Consider the following 24,995-nt stretch of genomic DNA (forward strand, 5'->3'; position numbering starts at 1 on the left):
TCTCTGAATTAGTCTGTCCCATAACAGTGTTTTGGGCAGGTGGGGCTGTTCTTCCTTCCATTTGAGTCTCAACCGTTTAAATTCTCGGCATCTGATTTTAGTAACTTGCTCCATTCATGCTGTTTTTCCACATCCTCCTTTTCTCAGCTGGTTTCTGTGGCTACTTCTTATTTCTCTGTCATATGTTGTATCCCTTATCAGGAGAAGACTAGTCCTCTTCTCCTGCGCTTTTATACTCCAGTCACTTGCTACCTTAAATCCAAGACTTTTCATTACACTCATGGCCGTGGCGGGAAATAATTCCGTTGCAAGCGTCATGTCTGATAATATTGTTACTATTGCTTGCTCTGCTCACTGCAACTGAATGATGAATGGATGGATGTGAATGAATGATTATAGGACTGACTGACTGACTTTTGATTAAAGAGGTTGTCGTACAAATGTACATCTACCTCAGTTTAATATGTGCACTGCAAATTATTTAATTATTACTGGGGGGAAAGAAATTAGTGCCACATCCCCCAGGTAGTTATGTGCTCACAGAGCACTATTTATTTAGCCTTCAGGTCGTGGGACAAAATGTCCCTAACGACCTGAATGAATGACTTTCGTGAGTGGGAATGGACCCAACGCGCACTCATGTTAAGAGATATTATTTCAGTCTGCTATCAACTGATTCAGGTGTCTACCGAAGGAGTGACGCCCCTCGCGATTGGTAGCCACTATGACGTCACATCGGGACACCTGGGTTTGGACGGGTGGAAATGGTTCCACATCTCCGTCACGGTACAGGATGTCCGGGAGAGGCAAGGGAAGATAGGCACCCGGCAGCAGGAGCCAATGCACAGGGCCCCGAAACGCCAGCCCGTACTTAACCAAATCCAGTCCAGTTATTTTAATGGACAATAAAAGTACCAGTTATGTGTAAGCCACATGTGCAATTAATCAAATCAACTAAGTCAAACAACTTTTGAAAATGATTTATTTTTTATGAAGTTGCAATTTAGTGTACAAAGTGTACATACGATAAACTAATTAAAAACCAATCAGTAAAGTCGGGATGACTTATGCATATTTTTTATCACGCATAATTAAAAATGGGAGGATAAAATTTTTGATGGTCGTAACGAAACAGATCAAATTAGGATATTAAAAATAAAGATATCATCAAAAACGGCTTTCCGCCAAATGAAAACTATATACATTCAGTCAATATGGCAGTAAATCTTACTTCTTCTGTTCCTGCTTCTCAAGGCATCATCCGGACTGGAAGACTACTCCGGTTTACAACAGCGACTCATGTTTGTTTCTCTGGCGACAACTAGACACTGGCTCGGGATAGCATCGTGTCTGGTGCCTTTCCATTAAATTTCTATGGTGCAACGTTGTTTCATCAGGCAGCCTAGTTCTTTATCACTGGCTTGCTACCACTCGGTCTCTGGTGGGAACTCACATTGGCTACCTCCCTTTCGGCTGCCTTGTGTTCTGGCCCTCCTCAAATTTTCCGTTGCGGATGTTCAGCTACTTAAGGAGGTGGAGGCTACACACGCTGTGCCCACGTTGTTTTGTAGTGGTCGTGTGTGTGTCCAGCACGCTTTGCCTGCTTTTCCCACCTGTACCCATTCATGAGCCTCGGATACTCTGGTCCTGCCTTTTCTGTGTCTACTGCCTAGATGGAATAGTGGAATGGTGCCCTCCAGTAAAGTAATTCTGCAGCAATCTTTGCTAACCACGGCTACAAATAGTCCTTGTAAAGCTAGTGGCTCAATCTTTTCCAATCCAAATGGCAATTCATGGCCGAACATTGTCGCTAGTGTTTGCTGCTCATCGATGTTCACTGGTCGACGTCTCCAAGGTAAACCTCCTTCCAAGGCACAGACGTGTAGGAAAACATCGCTGGGTGCGATAGAGAATACAATCAAGAGAAATAACGTGAGTGTAAGCGAAACAATTCTCATGTTATGATAAACAAAGGGTAGGAGAATTTCTACACGCACTATCATTCTGGATAAGTGGTGTTTTACGTTTTAGCTGGCAAACACTGAAACAAACATGCAAACATACATATACGAAGCTTCCAATGTATAAACAGGAGGATCATGTCCACGCAATAGTCCTGTGACACAAACCATTTTGTCGTCCAGTTAGGTAAATAACCATTGCCAAAAGTGGGTCTTGTTTTTCCAATACGAACCCATTCTCCAGTGTTTAACACTTTGTCTTCTATTCTGGTCTTTGACGTTCGAAACAATCCGTCAAACACATCAAAATTCCTTTTGAGCTGTCACTTCTTCTGGAGCACATTCGATGATACGACGACATGGTTTATTGTAAAAATTTGACTTGACGCGGTAATACGTCTGTGTATTTGAGAGTATGCTGATTATCAAATATTTCCCTATTCATTCTTTCTAAATTCTTTGAAAACGGCCGAGGACAGTAACTTTTGTTTCACGATTTTCATTAGTGAAATAATTAACGTTATTTTTCAAATCATTTTTGGAAAGCTTAGTTAAGACATTTTGCGCCTTTGCTTGCAATCGTATACCTGTTTTAAAGCTCGCACTAAGTCAGAATTGGCCTTAGAAGTCAAACGAACAACCCATGTTCATTAGGAAAACACATCAATAACAAAAACTGTATTTGTAACATTGATTCTACGAATTTAAGTGAGAGACATTCGCTAACTCTGTGTGCCATTGAAGCTCGATTCCTGGTACTTCCTTTTGACTTTTTGTAAATTTTGTTTGATTATAACGTGTGCGCCGATTGTACTTGTAACTACTATCATACATATTAGGGACGTAATCATTCAACTTTAGTTTTAACTGAACGGTTTAACTTTTTAATTCCTCTGTTGTCAGTGGAATGATCAGGATTGTAGTAAATGCTGACTAATAGTGTGTCCATATGGGTTGCTGCTGTTGGTTAAATTGACTTACTACGAATCCTCATTTCTTCGTGTGATATTGTTTTTATTGCAATGTTTGGCGTGTCTCACCAGCAGTAGGTGTAAAGAGTGATGCATGAACAGGGGTAATCGGTTCTGGTTTGATGTAAGTGTCAACTGATGTATTTTAGCAGATGGAGTTTGAAACTCTTCTTCAAAGCTTTTTCCTTTCTTCTATGTTATACTCGTTTGGGCTGTTGCTACCTTTTATTTGTCTCTCATTTAGCCATCTTGTCTGAAGTTTTCTGATAAAACAAATAAAGACTTTGCAATATTTGTCCGTACCGTTGTGATTTTTCTGTTCCTGACAAATCTGTTCTATCCATCAGCGTTTGTAACTCGTTGTAAATGTGACATCTACGTGAGAATAAAATTAGGCGGAAATTGTTATTGTGTTGAAAACATTTCTTTCCCACAGAGTCAGCGGGTAGAAACAAATTCTTGCCTAGTCACTCGCCTTGACCTGACCCCAAACACTGACAGACTTCTTTCTTACAAGTGCAAGCCATATTAAAAAGCTTTAAGTGTAACCCGAGGACCATATATCTATCTAAGCCTTGATGGTAATTTTAGATGGTGGATAACGTGGGCAACTAGAAAAAGAGATTCTTGGTTCTACAGAAATGAGAAGATGGAATGGATGGAGAAAAAACTTAGAGGTAGGACATGTTTGTAACCCGATTTGAACAAGAATTTCAAATATTTTACTTGCAGGTCAAGTGATTCATGAAAATACAATGGTTTTATCAGTTGAAATGGTACATGTTGATTTTACTTCAGTAAAAGGTGGTTACCAGGACTGAAATTCAGACACACTATTAAGTGTTCTGTTCTTAGTGGATATTCTGTGAAGTCAATAATGAATTTGCTGAGGATCTGAGCACCCCTCCCCCCATAACCCCAACTGATAATATGTGCAGGGAATAAGTCTGGACAATTTTCATTACAATGGGACTGCATTGTTCTTTAATGTTACCAACAAGGTTGCCCGTAGAAGGGAAACATGTAAAGGTGGAAGAAAAAGTAAAAGAGACATTCAAAGTTTTGCTCTGTGCATAACGAGGCCATTGGTGGTTGAACCATCCCACTACAAGGATACTTGATAAGAACAGTGTGAGAATGTCATTTCTTTCTGGGAGAAAACAGGTGTGGCGATAACCAGTGACAAAAATGATCCACATCTCTCCACGTTGATCCTCAACAAAGGTGGCTTTGAACTTGTATAGGATCAGTAGGATGGATTCCCCGTTCGGCATACCCTGGGACTTTCCTTTCTGTTTTTCCGATCCCTATCCTAAAATTATCAATGAAGCTGCTAGGCCCAAGGTAAAGATGTCTCCTTAATGGCTTGCTTGCATACATCCTTCACATGGCCATTAAAGAGAGGTTGCAGGACAATGGCTGCAATCTTAGGGTGTCCTTGTCATGCTCTTCCAGGAAGTGAAGTTGAGACCAATGCATCTCTTTCCATCAGATGTAAATGGACTGTTGCCATCACTGGAAAGGCCTGCATGTGCAATGCTGAGCTCTTTAGTATACCTGCCATTCATAAAACAAATTCCCATGTGTGTCCAGTTAGTATAATGGCAGAAGAGGGTAAATTGTATTCTGCTTGCTTGAAAATTGCCATTGATACCAGGTCCAGCACAGAACCTACATCTACGACATTCCAGACCAACTCACTGAAGTGTTTCCAATGCATCCTTTCTGCTCCTGAAACATCAGCATGCCTTATAGCATGCTTTATTGAAACTGGAAGGCAGGCACTGGTGAGAAAAGAATGAGCTATTGACACTTCGGTCCTGTAGTTAAATTCTAAATATTTCAACAAGCCAGTCACTCGACCAGACTGTGACAGCTGTATGAATGCTGGTTGGTCTTTCTTGAATAGATCAACAGATAGTGGAATTCTGAATAAAGCTGTTAATGGGGCTGGAGTTGGACAAAATTCCAGTGATAACAGCAGAAACATCTCTTCCAATCAATGCCAGAAGGCAGAGTTATTGTTTGCCATCCTAGGGTCGAGGAAAGACAATGGAGTTCATAAGTGTGATTCATCATCTATTGAAAAGTGAGGTGATGCAAATGACCATTGTGAAATATCAGATGGTTGCCAAAAGTGATGGTTAATCATACTAGATGTTCATCCCAAATCAGATACAGTAACTTCAAGGTAATCACTAAGTGAATCATCCATGGTCCTATGATGGCGTTGAGCATCTGGGACTGAAATACTTTCATAGCCAGAAAAAAAAGTTAGTTCTTGGGCCATTCAATGAACATTGATGAACTGTAGAGGTAGCAGGCCTACTTGGTTCCATAAATAATACAGACTGGTTCATAGCTCTTTGTCAGGTTAAATCCGTATCAACTGGGTACTACGTACCTAAACTGGTCATTGAGCAACCTCGATATACTGGCACTGTAACAAGTAGGCTGATCCCTTTCAGTGCTGGTGTTCTCACTCAACTTTATAGGTAAGATAAGCTTTAGTGCTCACCTTATGCAAGCTCATTTTGATGACAGGGTCTAATCCTGTCGGAACAGGGCCTTCTTATCTTCCCAATCAGTGCCAGGATCATGATACCAGGATGGGTTGGGTCACTGGATCCACACAAGAAATGCATCTCCGCATCCCCCACAAGGAAAAAGCTGTAAGGCGTTCGAGTTGGATTCGCCTACTTTCAATCAGCCTCATACATCACTTGAAGAGTAGCCTAGTTGTCATACTTTTGCAGCACCAACTGGCATTACAAAGTCTTAACACATGATTGTTTCTTCTTTTATTAAATGTTGTGGCTTTACTTTTTCCTACACATTTTGTTAGTAAGATTCATGCATCAGACTGTTAGAAAGTAGCAGAGGGCCTCTAGGGATATTGGATACATCTGTATTTTAAATGAACTACCCGTGCTAAAAAAATTGTTATTATTAATACCACTGGTGAAGGTGGACATGGGGCTATGTGTGAAGCTGTAACTGAAAAAGCTCACTCTCTTTTTTTATTTACTAGTGAACCCTCTATCTTATAAATCTCATCCATGAGAAATCTGTTGACTGAGGTGGCATCAGTGTCTAAGCTGATGACATCCTGTCTATAATACTGCACTTATTCACCTTCCCTTTCATTCTTGCAACCCTCTGATTCTTTATCCATAGAGTGCATACACTGCATGTATTGCCACAGAGATATCTCCCACCTTTTGGCTATATACTTAGGTCAAGTAACTCTTGGTAATGGATTTTTGCAAGGTCTCGAAAGAGCATGCTATCTAAGAGCGGAAATAGTAACTGAAATATAGATGGCACTTGGTGCCAATCGCCATATCTTAGAGAAGATCACTCTATGTAACTCCCACCTATGTAGGCAGAAAACCTTTAGCTTTCATAGCTAATATGTTAGCTTGGGAAGGCTGGATTTGTGAGGTAGTAGTAGTTGTACTATCAGGTAGCATATCTGAAGAAGAAACATAGTTGCAAAATATATTAATATCATCCTCAGATAAAATCTTACCCCTCTCAACAGATGAACTAAAAAACTGCATGTCCTGCAACACAAATGTTAATTTATTATTAAGTATATTTAAAGTTAGCAACATAACAGTTGTTCTAAATGAGAACAAATATATATATACATACTATGTTCTATGAATGGCACTGATAATTTGATACAGAAAATGTCACTAATGTCACTACACCGGATACCCGACAGGCATATTCACATGTATAAATGTCAATATACTGACCTAAATTGAGTAATATAGTGCAATATACAAATCCAACATCTTGTGTGGTAATATTTATATGCCACCATCATCATACAAATAATACATTATGGTAAACAGATATCCTCCCAATATGTTTATCCTCATGGACAGAATTGCTCCTTATTATTTCAAAATTTAGCATGGTGTTTTCATCGACTGTACTTATGGTATAACATTTCAGTGAAATACCACCCCCTCCCAATGTCTGAAGAGATCATCAAATATAAAAGGCTCTTGTTATGTCATCTGAGCAGGATAAAAAAGAAAAAGATGACTTCATGGCATGACAAGTAAAAATATCATACTACTGGTGTGCTAACTGGGTCAATTATGCATATACTTAGACATGACTGAAAATTTTTTTACGGCTTGCCAGGAAACCATTGTTTGGTTGGTTGAAAATTATGTTACATTTTGTAGTGTCCTAAAGTGTTCTATTGTAATAAGACAGCAATCTATTAAAATATCTAGATCAGCATTTGTCAATTCACCCAAACCAAAAAATGACCAGGACAAAAAAAAATTCAAAAAAATAAAAATTAAGAAAACTGTTATAACTGAATGGAATTCTAGTTGCGTCATCTATTTATGTATACAAATATACATACCAAATTTCTATCTCGCATGATTTTTGCTAAATTGTGCAATGTTTCTTTTGTTATTGCATTTAAAAAAATACTTAAAAAATGCCATAATGACAATAAAATGTAGACTTTTTTACGTGTGAACAGAACACCTACCAATTCTCATTTGTCAACCTAGTCATTTTTGGTTAATTCTGCTAACAAGTTTTTCAAAAAAAGAAGAGTAAAAAAATATGTAAAAAAAATTGAAAAATTGGTGTAATGACCTAAACATCAGGACATCTACTCAAAATAAGATAATTTCATAGCTCAAAGTCCAATAGTAAAATGGACCTGGGACATATGTAGAGACTTGTGGCTTTAAGGTTGGAAAATAGCATCTTCATATGGCCCTTTCTGCTATATCAATCACAGAACAGTAACTCTTACCAGTTGACTGGATCGAGTTCAGACAAGATCTTTAGTATACCTAGTCCCTGTTTAACCTAGATGTCTTAAAATTTAAGTATTAAAATTTTATTGATAAAAGTAAACAACGGATCTAATTTTAATTCAGTTAGATGGATGGATCAAATAATTGTATTTTAGTTGCGACTAAAGTTCAGATGGTGAAAGTCTTGTTCTGTGGATAACAAAGGTACACCATTCAATGCAAGTGGTTTATTCATCATACAGCATACCACAATCTAAAGAATGATCTTTCACCACAGTCTCCAACTATAACTTATATATAAAGCTAGCTCATAATAAAATTTAACAAGCTGCCAGAAAACATGAACAGCATATGAGGCTATGCCACCCCCACCCCAACACAAAAAAATTAAACAAGAAAAATCTGGCAAGATGAGCAGGATACACAAAATTGAAAGACAACTCAAAATCCAATTTGGCCATCAGTCAATTGTCTGTACCCATTGTAAAAAAGAAAATAAATTTTGTGCAAGTTTAAATCTGAATAATGTGAAATAATGCTGATTCTGAGTAATAGATTAGTATAGGAATTAAGACAATGATGGATCCTGGCATCCAGAATCTTTAAAATAAAAATAATTCAAATTAAAACGAAACTTTTGTTCAAATTTCAAACCATCATATGATGCTTTTATAAACAACAGTGTTTCAAGTTGGTACTTTGACAAGTGTTTCAAGTTGGTACTCTGACTGAAAATTAAAACAAGCCAACAGATTGCTTAACCATGGGATAAAAGACAGGTCTTTGGGCCTGCTGGTGTAGTTTATATGATGAAATGGCCAATGGAGAGGAAGATCTAATGACAGCTACTGGCATCATACAGAGATTGAATGTATGTCCAAGTTAATATTGAAAACCTCAGATGCTTAAAGCACTCTTATTAATTACCATCTATGACACACATGCAATTTAGGCACTTTTAAAAGTATATTCACTCCTGACTTGAACATTGGTAAGGGCTATTCCATTTAAACATACCCTGGGGGGGGGGGGAAAGGCGCATTCAAAAATGGGTGATCACCCATGGAAGTTATTTTTTTCTACCACCACCAGTCATAGCAGTGAATTTTGGACACCCGTGGCCATGCATCTTTTGATATGACATGGCACAGAAGTGATTATTGTTTATTGATGACCATGCATGGAAGTTTTTTTATTTTGCCGTCCGTGGGGTAGTGGTATATTTAAATGGAATAGCCCTAATATATACAACTCCTACATAATTCTTATTTCTATTCAAACAGTAACTACTGACACAAGGAGGGAATAATGAATTTCAATAATACATTACACAAGCTTGCAGGTCTATGCATTCACATACACTGCAATCTTTGTCAAGAAAAAAGGGCCAATAACTCTGACAACTGCACACACTCTAACATGATAAGCAGAAAATGTACCAAGTTTCATGGAACAAAAAGTGAAAATGAGACTAGCAGCATTTACCAGGTTTCATCATACACTGCATGCTGCGAAATAAAATACGGGTATAACTCATTTAAACTGCATGAGCAATGTAATTTGTCAATATGCACGTCTTGTAATGACCATTAAGATTTGCAAAGTTTCATGGCAATTCATCAAAAACTGGTACTACAATATCGTGTGCCAGATAAAAAAAAAGATATGAAAGATTATTAAAGATACTTTGTTTGCAGAATGAATCCATTACAGCTGCAACTTTTGAGGAAAATTCCTATAATTTATTTATCCTTACTATCACTTTAGGCAAACTATTTACTTCTGCTTCATTACAGTGTACAATCAGTGACAAAATAAGACCCAACATACAACAGTAAAACTGGAAGCATTTCAAACTAACAATATCAGCAACACAAATGTCTATTTTCAATGTACATGTAATTCCATGCAGATTGATAAAATATATTAAGTCGCTGTCAACAAGAGGGTTCATCTTTCATGTCCTTCAAACAAAAGAAAAACGAAAAAAAGTGCATAATATCCCATAATAAATTATTTTTGTTGAGTTCAAAACTAGATTTTATTCAGCTGTGAAATATGTTGGCCAATACGAAACTTAAGTCTGTGATTGTTTGATTACCTTCATAAAGTCATCTAATATTCCCATGTTAGCACAATATGTTATATTTGCAAACTGAAACCATTGAGAAAACCAACAGGCTGTATTAATGTTGAGCACATCTGACTGGTTCAATCAAAATTCAGAATATTTTTAAAAAAATCAAAGTAATACTACTATTTACTGTAACAAAAACTTAGAGGTCATCATAAACTAAACATGTGGATATTGTGTAATTAATCCAACAAACATACAAGTTTTAATGAAATATATTATGGACAAAAAACACCATGAAAAGTCCATGTATGGAAAAGCAGTGTCAAGCTACATACTATATACATCAAGAACTAATGAAATCTATGACTATTTGTGTTTGTTACGAAGAAAATCAATAAACTTTTATTGATATTAAAGGAAAAATTGTTCACATTCAGGTTTTCATTCATCCTGTGGAATCACTCAATCTGGAATCCTGGTACAAGTCTCATTAACTAGTGGGAAACCAAATACCAGGAATCCCAAGATCTAGTCATACTGAATTTATTCTCTGTGTGCATGTGTGTGCATGTTGAGAGAGTGAAAGAGATTAACAAAGTGCTGTGTTTATAATGCCCATCAACATTTAAGCAGTTTTCAAGATTATCATCTTCAGCAAGATAAAGTACAAGTAAAACAGGGCATGTAGGCATTCAATACTTTTTAACTATGGGGTGTAAATTTTTTGAATTTGATTACACATACCTTAAATGGCACTTATTCCCTAATTTCTATCCTTGTACATCCATATTCCTTAAAAGATTATTATATAAATGCCCCCCCAAAATTGCATATGCAAAAATCATGTTAAAATCTTTGGACTTGACCAACTTAAAGGTGTGATTCAGTATTAAACAGATTTAATGTTGTGTTATGTGATATGACAATGAAAATTGTGTTGAAAAAATAAAATTGTACTACCCGGTCATTATTTTTCTTGACGTTTCTTTAGTACCTGGCCACGATTGTAAAAGTCAATTGTGGTCAATAATTTTTATCTGGCAGTATATTTTATAAGATTTTAAGATGCAAAGCATTTAGACCTTAGGATTGAACAGACACTGCTTAAACCATATTATCATTAAATTTTATAACTATTAATATTTAAATCAATGTGCCAACATGACCATGCTGAGATACAATTTAGTTTGCAGTGATATAAAATTTCTAGATTAATCCTGAAAAATCATCTGATCTTGCTTATGATTCTCCTTGGGCTTTGTTTAATTTCCTTTAAAATGTTAAGCATTATCTTGTGATAGCCTGAGTGATTTCTCAAGTATTGTCTAAGGTTATATAATTATGATTCTTGTGACATTAAAATAATTTGCATTTTTAATCTCTTTTCCTTATAAAAGCTCAAGGGATTCAATCCATCTCTCCAGTGGAGGATTAGTATACATTATCATCTTATCAAACACTTTTTCAAACTTTTCTGTACTAGCAAACACAGTACGTACCAACTTTTATTTAAAAATGTAAATGGGCATGTATAAATACAAGGTGACATACTTATTTTTATTAAAAGTTATTGAAAGAGGCTCAAAAGACGTCACACGTGATCAGCGTACCATTAATAACAGTCTCAATTTCTTCCTTCTATTAACATTCTTTTCTTCTTCTGCCCACTCAATCCATAACACATACCTACTTACTGACATTCAACTTCTGCACTAACAGCATGATATCAAGATCAAATTACAAGTGCAACCAAAACTTGTTCCTTTGTAAATATGAAAATTCAAAAACAGGCATAACAGCTTTTATTACAATTTTTACAAACTGCAATGATTTCCAATTGAGACAACATAAAACAAATATTTATTGAAATTAAACACCTGCTAAACAATCTTTGCTTAACTTCAGGTTTCAAGTGACTCTCAAAATAGACTGATTAACATTTGATGGAAAATTGTGGACTGTACAGTGTATAAACATGGGTATCAACTCGAAATTACAGCTTTCCACATCTTTTCCAAAAAGCATTCCACAATAAGGCTGCAATTTCTCAATGAGATACTGCCAAAAATATCTTTACGTTAAAATTAAGCTATATAAGATTATACAGTTGAAAAAATTCTTACATGTAATTTACAATGTCAAATTATATATTAAACGTGGATAAATTTAAGTTTTTTCAGCCATTATCTGGGTTCTTTTTTCTGCAAAGAATGGAAAAGAATAAAACAAAGACTAATACTTTTCCTTTTTTGCTCCAAAAAGGAAACAAAATACTGACTATTCAGCATGTAGATATTACCCCATTGGTATCTGCCACTAAAGGAAAATTTACAGGAAACAAAATTTATTGATAATCTTAGCATGTAGTTGATTCAATTAAATTACTTAGTTTCATGAATTCTGTTCACAAATCCCATTTTAAACTATTTTAAGTTATTAGGACACAAGGGACAGCATCTACTACAGGTTTTGTATTTGTTACTTCATATAGAAAGAGAAATAATTGCTACACAATGATTTTTGTATACAGAATTGCAAGTTAGTGGCAGCATTACAATTATAAAGGGATTTATTATACTTGCCAAAATCAATTAATTCCTCTTATGTGCATGATTCCACCACCAGATGGTTCAAAAGTGAAAGAATGGCATCAATTTAATTATAACCTTCTGGAAGATGCACAAAACTAAATGGAAGCTCAAATAACATTTTTTCTTTGGTGTCTGATCCCTTAATATCCTCTGCCAAATCTTACTATTATGCAAATCCAGTACAAGGCCCAGCAGTAATCGGCAAGCTGAGATAAATACATAACAAAGAAATCAATGTCCTTTGTATCAACGTCTGAACAGAAACAGGACAAATCAGTTACATATTCAACATTGTTACAGTATCTATCAAGAAAAGTTGGCTTATAATTATTTCATTCATTAGGGTGACAATAAAAGATTTAAAAGAGGTAAAGCATCCATAGTATTTCTGCCAATGAACTAACCCATGAACATCTTCAAACAGGGAAAAACATTAGCAATTTTAGAAAAAAAAGTTTTCATTGAGAACTATAAAATCCTGGCATCTGTATATAGCTATAAGGTGTTTCACATTCCTATACTTTGGCTATAAGGCATTATGTTAACACAGCTTGTCAATATATGACAGATTTGATGAATTATGCAGATGAGCTTGAGGGTTTTTTTCTCCTTAAAACCCCCATTTATTTAATCACTGCTATGGTCTTGTATTTCTTCATCTAATACTCCTCATCTTCAGCAACTCCATCCACATCCTCTTCTGGTGGAGCAAAACCATCCTGTAAAAGGCCAATGACAACTCAATGCATTACAGCATTTACCTGTTTATTAAATGCATGCAATTTTAGACTGCAGACCATGGTCATGCATTACATAATGCGCTGTAAGAAAAGAGCCTAAACTGTTCTCTTAAAATTACATGCTGAGCAAACAGTGCCGACCCTGATCTTCCAGTTCTTTTTTTTATATCAGATCGAGGTTGATGCTGTATGCAGTTTAGTGTGTGTTGAAAATTGAGAAATTGATATTGTAAAATCAAAAAATGTTTGCACGCATTACAATTTTTAAAATACTGCCAATATATTTCTCTTTTGCTACAATTTTACACACTGCTCACAATCATACTTTTGGAATATAGTGATGCCATATTAGGCTTTGACCCCTAGGTCATCTGTGGCATATTTTATAGTCTCTGTAGTTGTACACAAAAACCATGAGGTTTTCTATGTTTGTTTATCACTCATGCAGTGAAATCCAATCAAGAAATGTGGTGGCTCAAATGTGTTGCATTGTGATGTCATTGGTATATTTTGACATCTGCTCATGTGCTACTTTATAATGTCATCAGCCTTGTGTTCCATCACTGAAAGTAAAGAATCCTATGAGTTTTTTTCCCCTCTGGCATACCAAAGACAATAAGGGCAATAATCAGAGTAAATACAATGCAAGTTAAGTGTCATAAAGTATCAAAGACTAAGGTTTTCTTCAGGTGGCATTTTACCACCAAGTTTACAAAGTGCTCAAAGATATTTTTTTTCTTCAGAAACAGGCCAATGCAAGTGACTTAAAAAACCCTAATTAGCACCGAATCAAATTCCACTTGCCCTGACTCCCAATTTCATTTGCCTAAACAGGCCCTATTATTTTAACTATTATTTTGACACAGCATCAAAATTAATGTAATTTAAATATGAAAAGAAATAAACAAAATCATATTAAATGGACTTGTAAGTTTATTTACCTCTCAAAATACTTAACATAAACATCTTTATTTAGGTCCACTGTCCAATTGCTCAATCAATGCCCTCCTTACTCAGTGTATCAGTATAACTGATGTTGCTTAGCATTTGAAGTGCATCTTGCTTAATACAAAAGTGTTCACAGAAAATTTCTTGAGACACAAACCCAGGGAAAGAGTTGTTTTTCAATTAATGTCCACATGCCTGATTAGGCCATATTTTGTGCTAATGTTTTGACACTTGCACCCTCTCCAGAAAAACTAAATGGTTTGCCCTTTATATGTGTGATACTATTCAGGAGACTCAACCTTCATTTAGATTCTGCTGAAGAGGAGCTCACAACTAATGAGATTTCCAACAATCTCACGAGTCTGTATGCTCCGATGGTAAATTCTGAATAACTGTGGCATCTTGCAATCTCCAACTGCCCAATGTACTGTATGCGTATTCAGTATTTCATTGCAATCTGCAGCGATGATCATACAGGGACCTTGCAATCATTTTGTTTCTTGAACACTGGAAAACTCTCCATGTTTTTCTATCCAAGTTGAAAACAGAAATCAGGTCCAAGAGAGGAATTGGTCTTTTAATTTTTTTTTTAATCAGTGAAAACAATATCTCCAAGTTTCATAATTAGTTTATGTGAATGCTCATCACTTCAGATTGTGATATGTCACATTTACTGAAAATGCCTATATCGTATTAATAAAATCTGCAGCTGCCAACGTTCTAAAGTGGATTAAAATACAATGCAATGATTACAGTTCATGTAGGTGAAAAACATTTTATTTGGGGCTTTTATAAGTTACTAATCCCTTTGCTTAGCTGTTAAACAATATATTCAATCAGTGATGCATTAACAAGTCAGTGTGAACAAGAGACACCTTATTCTTATTCAGGCTGTACACCTGAGCTCTATCTAGTGGTAACCAAAGAAAAAAAGCATGAAGAACAAAAATTGTACTGTTTCCCAGTGATAGGTCACGTGCTTCACTTTCTACATACAGCTTATAGATTTTGAGACAATTAAGCAGACCATCATTATAATGAGGAGGTACCTACAAATGAAGCCTCAGAAAGGAGGCAAATGCTAATAATTTACCAGTGTCTTTCAAGAAAATGCACCATTTAGTTGGCAGGCTCAAGGTTTCTTTAAGGCCAATTAGATAACTTTTATCACAACAGTCCAGACTGGCAACTCACTTAGAATATGAAGGGCCCAACCTAGATTTAATGCAGCCCTGAGAATTGGGCATTAGATTGTTTGAGCTGTTACAGAAATGTAGCCATGGTGTTATCCCTGCAAACACAGGTAACCCACTGTGAACAGTGTGAAAAAAATTTCTCATTAGAATTTTCTGATGAAAAGATCAATGCACAACATCATGCTAACCAGTGAGTAGACTGGTCAGTGGATGTTCTTTTTAAGAGCTTTGTTTAATGTTTTTTGTGACATTTTGTTTAGCATTCTTTACTAACATGCAGTTTGTTAATTGTCTGATGTTGGAACTTGGTGTTATACCAACAATATGATAATACACTGCCTTTGTTTCCATTATGTAAAACTATTACAGCTAAAGATTTAATTTCTGTATTTCGTAAAATTCGTTAAAATTGTATGTCACTAATATGCTGATTAAAAAGATTCACTAAAATTAAATAATGCTGCAATATTATGAATTACAGTCATTCTGCCTACAATACATTTTACGGGAGGTTGTGGGTTCGATCCCCGACCGAGTCATACCAAAGACTTACAAAAATGGTACTAGCAGCTGCCTTGCTTGGTGCTCAGCATTAAGAGGTTAGTGTTAGGACTGGTCGGCCTGGTGTCAGAATAATGTGACTGGGTGGGACAACATGCTATATGTCTGCGGCATGATGCCCCAGTGCTAGACATCACTATATACTGCCTCACTGCAAACATAGTAGTGATATTACTAAAAGATTGTTAAAGCTACGTTAAAAATCCAAATCACAACACAACACAACTTCATTAAAATGCATGGTTCTCAGTCATTATCTTTCTTGTCAATTCTTGCCATAATAAGCATATATTACAACTCTGATCAAATACACCGCTTCAGTGGCCTAAGTGGTTAGAGCATCTGCCTCAGATGTGGGAGGTCGCAGGTTTGAACCCTGGCTGAGTCATACCAAAGACTTAAAAAAATGGCACTAACAGCTGCCACGATTGGTGCTTAGCAGTTAAGTGCTTGGACTGGTCGGCCTGGTGTTAGGATATGACTGAAAAATTGTTCAAGCTACGTGTATAAAAACGACAAACACATAAATCACTGATTAAAAACAGGCTAAATACATGGTTCCCAGAAAGTTAACAAGTTCAGCCTATCAGGTGCAAAGTCACCTCAATAATAGCATGATGTCCCACCCAGTCACATTATCCTGACACCAGGCCAACCAATCCTAACACTAACCTCTTAATGCTGAGTGCCAAGACTTGAGAAAACAAAAGCCCTTTAAGAGACAGATGCTGTACTGAATGAAATAATGTCAAGGAGTCCAAGTTAAACTGTTTCTTCATTTTTAACTACAGAGAGCAGAAACTATTTCTGATAATATTAAGTGATAAAAAGAATCTTCGAGATGGCCATATCGGAAAGAAGCTGATTTCCTATTGGCCCAAACAAACATCATCTTCTGATGAATCCCCATGGCGATACAATTGTCCACTATGAAGGAGTAGCAATAACAATAATTCCATAATGGATGTCATAGTGACCATTCTGGGTGTACAGTCTGCAACATTTTCATTTTTAAAAAAAAACATTTAATGTATCTATAGCCTTATGTCAATATGACCATTCACAACGGCTATAAAGGATATCAGATTGGCACCATTTTCATCTAGGACCAATTAGACGTTAAAAGTCTTCTGGTGAAACCCTATGTCAATTTGACTTCATGTTTACGATTAGTATCAACATGATTTTCAAAATGGCTACTGTGGCTGCATAGTGGATGCTAAATATACATTGCAATGAAAATGTTTAGAAAGTTTCACGGTAATCCTCCATGTAGTTTAGGACAAACCGAGACAACAAATTAGTACAAAGTAATGAACAAATGGTGACCAGTTGAGAAAAAAAACAATATACCATAACATCTTCAGGTCTATCACTAGTAGAACTAAAAACATTAACATGATTTAATATTTTTACAAAAAAGGAACAACAAAGAAGTAGATGTTAAATTTTCTTAAAATATTTCTTACATTCAACAAAAATGAACTCCCTTTCAATTTTGTTTTTGTTTTACTTACCTCTGTTGCATATAAAACTTCAAGTACTCTCTTGACAACGGGTTCTTCTTCATGTTCTTGACAAATTACTTCAATATCTCTTAATTTACCAAAATAGAAATCTCTCTCTTTTTCTAATCCTTCAACTGTCAGCCTGCTCTCTTGCAGCTGAAACGAAAAGTAAGTTAATACAGTTATACAGCCCAGATCTGGGGTCAATTATTATAAAACATAATAAATTAAAAGACAATTACTTTTTTAAAAAATTTATTACAACAAGAATTACTCTCTTTGGGGCAAAGTAATCAAATTATATAATTTTTTGGAAATCAGCTATTTTTTAACGTACTTTTTATTTCTATTTATTTTTTTTATATAAAGTCACAAAAGTATATCTGTTCACTGGTATTATGCATTTTCAGGGAGACATAGCTATATGTTCAGAACAAAAAGTGTTGCCCATTCTGAAGAAAACACCTACATATATTCTAAATTTGGCATTCTTTTTATTTCAATGTTGACTGAACAGCATGTTGTTTTCATCCATGATGGGGACTTGTTGTTCCTTTAAGTGATGACCGCTAAGTGGAAATAATAGGTACTGTACTAAATATATTTAATTCTTCTTTCTCCTCATAAAGCTGGGTTAGAATTTAACAACTTTTTTTGTAGCCCATAATAAGGACTAGTAGATCCAGCAATTCATTACTCCAGCTGAATCTTCACTAGTCCTTCTCACAAATGCGGACTCATGACAACTGAAACTTAATTAGTTATTGGACTACTTAAATTATTTAAACTATTAGCCAAAGAAATTTACTACCCTCAGGCTAAATTGTCAAAGCTACAATAAAAATCCATATCACATACACACAATTTTTAAATCATATTGCTATGATGTCTGCAGTTTGGCTGTTTATAGTGATGTCTAGCTTTGGGGCATCATGCTGCAGATGTAACATAATGTCCCACCAAGTCATACTATCCTGGGGGCCCTGAGTGGCCGAGTGGTCTAAAGTGCTCTTCGTTACGGATCACTGCCATCTCACCTCTGCCTGCGTCGGTTCGAGTCTAAGATTCAGCCAATATGGGTATGTGAGAAAGCTTGCCAGTAGCTTCTCGTGGGTTGGTGGTTCTTTTCGGGGTTTTCCCGGGTTCTTCCTCCACCATTAATACTGGCCGCCATATATAGCCTATCGTGTGCTGAAAAATGGCGTTAAACCCCACAACAACAACAACAACAACATACTATCCTGATACCAGACTGACTAATCCCAATAATAACCTCATAATGCTAGGCATAAAGTGAGGCAGCTGCTAGTACCATTTTTATAAGTCTCTGGTGTGACTTGGCTAGGGTTCATACCCCTGCTCTCCTGAATTCAAAGTGAATGCTCCCAACCACTAAGGCCACCCAAGCAATCTGCATGATTTTGAAAAGAACTGGTAATTTTTTATCCAGCCATGCTTGACTATAATCTCACCTTCCAGAAATGCATCAAAGTTCGTGCATGCTCAAATGTGAGGAAACAGCAACAACAGCAGAATCCTTTTTATACATAGGTTTTTCTGTTATAAATAGTTAGCAGGATTTACAAGCAACCTATTGTGTTTTTCTATATACTTTTGAATGGACTGAGAGATTTTGATCAAAGATGTATCCTTACTATTTATTTTTTCGACTTTTATTTATTTTGTTTTATCTTAATACAGTTAAATAAGAAATCTGTACTGTACATAGTGCTTTTTTTACATGTGCATCTTTGAACTAATTTGTGGAGTTCTTAAGTGTCTCTGTTTTCCAAGTGAAATTTTGCGTGATTTGCACAATCGTGCACCCTTGGCAGCATCTCTGCTAAAGTGAGAGGCTTCAGGTTACACTGGAGTCAGTCAGTATTACCACTATTAGAAGCACGGTTCATGCATCAGTAATTACCATTATGAGCTTCTACCTTTGATGAAATGCACGCATTCTACTCATCTAATGGCTTTCCATGGTAAACACCTCCACCTCATTATTTTTGCCACAGAGAAATCCAGTCTATGCTGAGCAAACCTTTAACTTCAAAGTTTTGATTAGACATTCACTGTGTCACTTGCGTGTTAAAATCACAGTTTCTTTGTTGGGAAAATAATCTTGCCTTCCTGCTATTCTAGTGTGTGTGTGTGTCTCTTTGTCTCTCCCTCCACCCTTTCCATGTACCCAACAAAAAAACTGGGCAGGCTGTACTTGCATATTCACATGCACACATTCACATTGGTATCTTCTGATTTTCAGTGACATATGGTATGTGCTTTTATTCAATGGATATGTTTCAAATTGAAATGTGTTATTTATTACACAATTTCAGGACCTTTTCTCTTGCCAAATTTCATTATTTTAGACAGGTTTGTTCAGAGCATGAAAACACTTTGTGATCATAAGCTAAATGCAAAATATTGGGCTAAGCCAGTAAAATGTGAAATGCTAGTCATGTTAATCTTTTTCTGTACAGCTGCTGAGCTGCCAACTCCCGAGGATAAAAATACTGACTGCTTATGACAAAAATACTAATTTTCAGGAAAAAATAAGATTTTTTAAAACTTTAATGCATATTTAACTACATATATCATCTACAACCATTCGAACAGCCAGACAATAACTTGGATAATTATTTAATGTCCAAGATGCATGTGTTGAACTCTTGCATCTTCTGATGCAGGCTGTTTATAGAAGCCTTTTTCACACCTTGTCTATTCAATCATTACTGATTCCAATGTATCATCTTTCACTGATGACCTGAATTCTGTGCATTTGTGTTTTTTTTTACTGAAATAAAAATCCTCTCACAATCAACATTTGAGTGCAGGAAAAAAATAAGTCCTAAAATAAAAAGAATCAGACAAATGTTTTCATTATAGCACACAAGAAATCTTTACTGTCTGGAAAAATTGTGTGAAATAAAAAGCCAGTATCACTAGAAACTAAAAGTGGAATGTTCCTTTCTAAAAGAAATTTAGTAAAAGGAACTTCCGATCAAATTAAATCAATGTTCTCTCTTGAATTTATAAACATAGTTAAGGTCAGGCTGTGCTGTTGATGATGAAGCAGCAGTCTTATGTTACACACAAATAGTTTATCAATTTGTTTTGTATCTGTACTCTCGTACTAAGTAATAATCCATATGGGTTTAGCCAATTTGTGACAAGAATTTTAATTGTTGATCCAGGTAAGTAGCAAATATAAATAAAAAAAGTTTTTCACACTGTTCTGTAATTATGGCATGAAATATATTGATTGCTCGTTATGCTCAGAGTACGCATTTTTTGTCACTTATATTAATAATAATTACACTTATACCTTTCTTGGTGTTTTGGCATGTATAAACCTACAACAAAGCAGTTCAGGTTCACATTTCAATGGTACCTGGGTAACCGACCGCTAGGATCAATGGGTACCCAGTAGAAGTTTCATAAAATTTTGATTGCTTTAAATTCAGCATGGAGTATGGGTCTCATTGCACACTTCTATGTTGTGGGTGTAGTATTTGCATCTCTTCATCAGATTTCATTATTTTACATATTATAGTAAGTATATACACATGGTACAAAAAAAAAGTTTTTAAGTGTGTGGTACTAAGAGAGATGCATACAATAAGCTAGCCTGGTGATTCTAGCATAAGCACAGCTTGAAAAGCCCCTCTTCCCCATTTAAACAAAGTTCAGACATGATTCTGGTCTTCCATAAAAAAAGCTGGTAAAATTTTAAGGGGAGTTTTGGGCAGTCCTCCCCAAACGGGGTCTCAAGTGGCAGTGCCGATCTGGCCAAAACTGCATTTTACACATTAAAATAACTGCTCATTGTGCAACTTATGATCATAAAATACACCAAAATAATCATTTGAAAATGCTAATAAACTTTTAAAAAATTTAAACTTTACTTTAATAGTTTCACAATATTTTAAGTCACATGAATTTGTTCTCCAATACTATGGATGCTGAAGTTATTTCATGTGCATGTCAGTGTTCACATCGTAATTAAGTCACAATAATTTGTCAATGTTTGCAGCAAATATGTTATACTTCTCTCTTTTCATAAAAAAATCTGTAAAATAAACACCCAAGTACATCAACTATATACAAATAATCCCATACATTCACTTGTCTTTTTATCCAATGGACACAACCTGTTGATATGCCAGTCAAGCTCTTTTTGCAGCTTAGGAAAAAATTTCTTGAGCCTTCCTTTTTGTCACCACTGAATTTTTTGGCTCAATGTGCAATTGTTTCTTTTCCTTCTAAATGACAGCCCTATTCCTTTCAAGCTGATATTGGCGACATGCAGTGCACATATTCTGACAGAGGGCTACATCTGTTCTCTCATGCAAGAAATCTTTCTTCTTATAGTAATTAACTGCACTTCTTCCAGATGCCTTCTGAGATTCAATTTTTCTGTATGCAGCTTCTTTTGTAGGTGCTGTTCCAAACTTTTCCAACCGCAATTACCGTATTTCAGATCTATCTTGCAGAGGTCACAAATGCCAGTCCTCTAGCATCCAGTTTTCTTATAAATTGACCAACTAACTTTCTGTCAACTTTTCACTCCAGACATTCCCATTTCCATACGTTTTTTAAAGCTTTATCTAAATTTTTTTTGTCGTGGTCTCTCTCAACAACTTGAGATGCCATGTTTTGCAAGCATGCTTCTTCTTTCCCTTGCGATCAGTTTCCATTACACAAAGATTCATTGGATGAATTTAAACCTTTGACCAATCAGAATAATCTTTACGAGAGTCGTGTGCTAACTATTATATGGAACGAATTTACAAGGGTCATTGAGGAATGGGACTGGAAAAACCGGTTTGAAAAAACTGAATTGGAGATGATATAAAAAAACGGACTATATCAAGAAAATTCTAATTCAAGCCAGGAGAAAAGCGAATTCCGCTTTATAATGGAGAAAAATCAAGTCTGAAAATTAATGAAGCATGAAATATCAGCCACAGTGACTTACTTTGGTGATGAGGGGATAGTACTTGTCAAGATTCATCCCATCACCAAATTCCTGGTACAGAGGTGCAAACAACTTGAGCAAAATGCTAAAACCAAGAATAAACAAAGGAGCTGCTGTTGCTCAGTGTTTAGCTTTCCAGACCTGTGACTGAAAGAGTGTGGTTCAAATCCTAACATCTGACCAACTCGGTAGGCTACTATGGTGTATATTTTGGCCAGGCACTTTACTCTAACTGCCTCATCAAAGTTTTCTTGGTAGATCATAGACCAACAAGGTTTTGGAAGTTCAAGCAAATCATAAAGTCTCCCATTGTTGATGTCTGAGTGGAACCATTTCCAAACCAGACATCATCATTTAACAAAATTCCAATGCTGATATGATGATTCATTCAGGAGTAGTAGCGATATCAAGATTTTCAAGACAGCCGTGATAGCCATACTGGATGTCTTAACTCTACCAGTTTCATTCTGGACCAACCTTATAAATGTGTGTAACGTTTCATGGGAATCCTCCAAGTAGTTTAGGAGAAGTAGCAATAACAAAAGGCCATGCCATAAACTCTCCTAGTCTATGAGCTAAAATCCAAAAGAATCACAAATATATTCTATGGCTGACCTTGAACGCAAGGTCAGAGGAGGAGAATGTTTTGCAGAATGAATAATCTTTGCTTCATAAAGAAACAAGTATGAAACGAATTCATCAAGTAGTTAAAAAATATAAGGAAATTAAAACCTTTGACCAAAAGCTTTAAAAAAGTATTACATGACTAGCTTTGGCACCACGTTCAAAGAAGTAAGGTAGTGTGCTGTTGAATGAACAGATTTGCTTCCTAATAAAGATTAGCAAGAAAGAGGAGAATCTATCAAGGGTTTACAAAATATATCAGCCAATGAAAAAGTTTAATATGTATATTAGCAAAACTGCTAATGACAATTTTGCTACTGGGTGACAGTGGCAAAATAGAAACTTCTATATCTTGCTTTGTCCGTTAATGTGGACTGAACAGATAAGGAATACAATATCAACATCATTTTCTAACCTGTTGTTTCAACTCTTCTACTAGCTTATTGTCTGCACCGCCTGAGCCAGCATGACCACCACCACCACCACCACCTCCACCACCTGTTGCTGGAGACTTGTGTGTAGTTGTTGTTGTTGCCAGCCCTTCTACAAACAGAAAGAAAAACAGTTACCAACCTAGACAAAAGAGACATATCAAGTCAAGTGGTTTTTATTTTGAGTTCATAACGCTAAAATAATGCAAGAACACATGCTATTTTGAGCTTTTTTTACTGACTATAAAATATGAATTAATCAAGATATTACATCATACTAATTTTTCAACAGCATGATCACATATTCATGATACACGACTAAAAAGAACAATGTAACTACATGTACACATTTCACATTATCACTAACAGTGGTGCTCTTTCATACATACATACATACATACTTACATACATACATACATATGTACATCCATTTGCACACACACATGCAAATAAAAATATACATATTTACAGACCTCAATAAATATGCATACCCTATACCCAAGTGTACATACATAATCCTCGCACATAAACACCTTATCAACACAAACATATAAACATCGTTCTCATTATCTTCTGATGTGATGGGCTCAAAAGAAAAAGTACAAGGTAACGTCACATCAACAATATACCAAACAGGAAACTCTTAAAGGGACTGACTCAACTGTACAAAAAGAATTTCCTGGAATTCAAAATAAAGCCATTTTATCCTTTTAATTGCTAAGTGTTGAAACCATCTCTAATATTCTGCAGTGATAACAAGATTTTCAAATTAGCTGCTGTGGTGCACATATTGGATATTAGATTGACAGCATTTTCATTTAGGACAAAACAGACAATTTTTCCAGGATGAAATTCATTTTCTGGAAGGTTTCACATATGACCATAGTTACTGAATGGAATTAAATAACAATTTTGCTTAGAAAACATCATTTTACAAATCAAAAGATTTTTCTATTTCAAGATTCTCCCATAACATCTGAATCAGACATATGACAATATACTGAACCGAAAATGTATCACAAGAAACAAGTACATGTATAACTACTGAACATTCATATCAATTTGCATGCAAGTCATGTCAATTTACAGAAGAACAATGTTAACTTTATTTTGTTGCTCTGCATTTTGTTGGCGTGAGTAATCCATAAAAGATTGTGTTCATGTGTTTGTGATTTGGATTTTTAATATAGCTTTTAAAAAAAATCAGTCGTATCGCTACAATGTCTGCAGTGTGGCAATTATTTAGTGATGTCTAGCACTGGGCAATCATGCTGCAAACATGTGGCATTATGTCCCACCCAGATACATTATACTGACACCATGCTGACCAGTCCTGACACTAACCTCTTAAAGGTGAACATCTAGTGAGGCCTCTGTTAGTACCATTTTTTAAGTCTTTGGTATGATTCGGCCAGGGTTTGAAACCGTGACCTCCCACAACTGAGCCAGATGTTCTGATCACTATGCCACTGGAGTGGTGTTTTTGATCAGAGTTGTAATAAGGCCACCAAAGTGGTCAATAAAAGAATGAACTGAAATTAGTTTTGTTTTCCTTTCAAAATTTTAATTCTAAAGAAAACAGAAAAATCACCAATGAAGCAAGA

General features: G+C 35.7%; 1 protein-coding gene across 5 annotated transcripts in view; it reads right to left on the reverse strand.

Moving 5' to 3' along the window:
- Positions 1-6,496: 6,496 nt before the first annotated feature.
- The window catches only part of LOC149807653 (microtubule-associated protein RP/EB family member 1-like), a 61,939-nt gene continuing 43,440 nt past the window's right edge, over positions 6,497-24,995 (reverse strand). For 4 of the 5 annotated variants that reach the window (XM_089969220.1, XM_089969225.1, XM_089969208.1 and 1 more), the window contains exons 6-8: positions 23,376-23,503; positions 17,365-17,511; positions 6,497-13,121 (exon numbers count right to left, since the gene is read on the reverse strand). In XM_089969220.1, coding sequence (XP_089825346.1) covers positions 13,062-13,121; positions 17,365-17,511; positions 23,376-23,503 — 335 coding nt within the window. In that variant the 3' untranslated portion in view covers positions 6,497-13,061. Of the gene's footprint in view, positions 13,122-13,144; positions 13,706-17,364; positions 17,512-23,375; positions 23,504-24,995 lie in introns of those variants that run through there. The other variant, XM_089969214.1, reaches the window with a different exon arrangement.

The sequence above is a fragment of the Sinohyriopsis cumingii genome, chromosome 1 (genome assembly GCF_028554795.1).
Source record: "Sinohyriopsis cumingii isolate HCF-2022 chromosome 1, ASM2855479v2, whole genome shotgun sequence".
NCBI lineage: Eukaryota > Metazoa > Mollusca > Bivalvia > Unionida > Unionidae > Sinohyriopsis > Sinohyriopsis cumingii.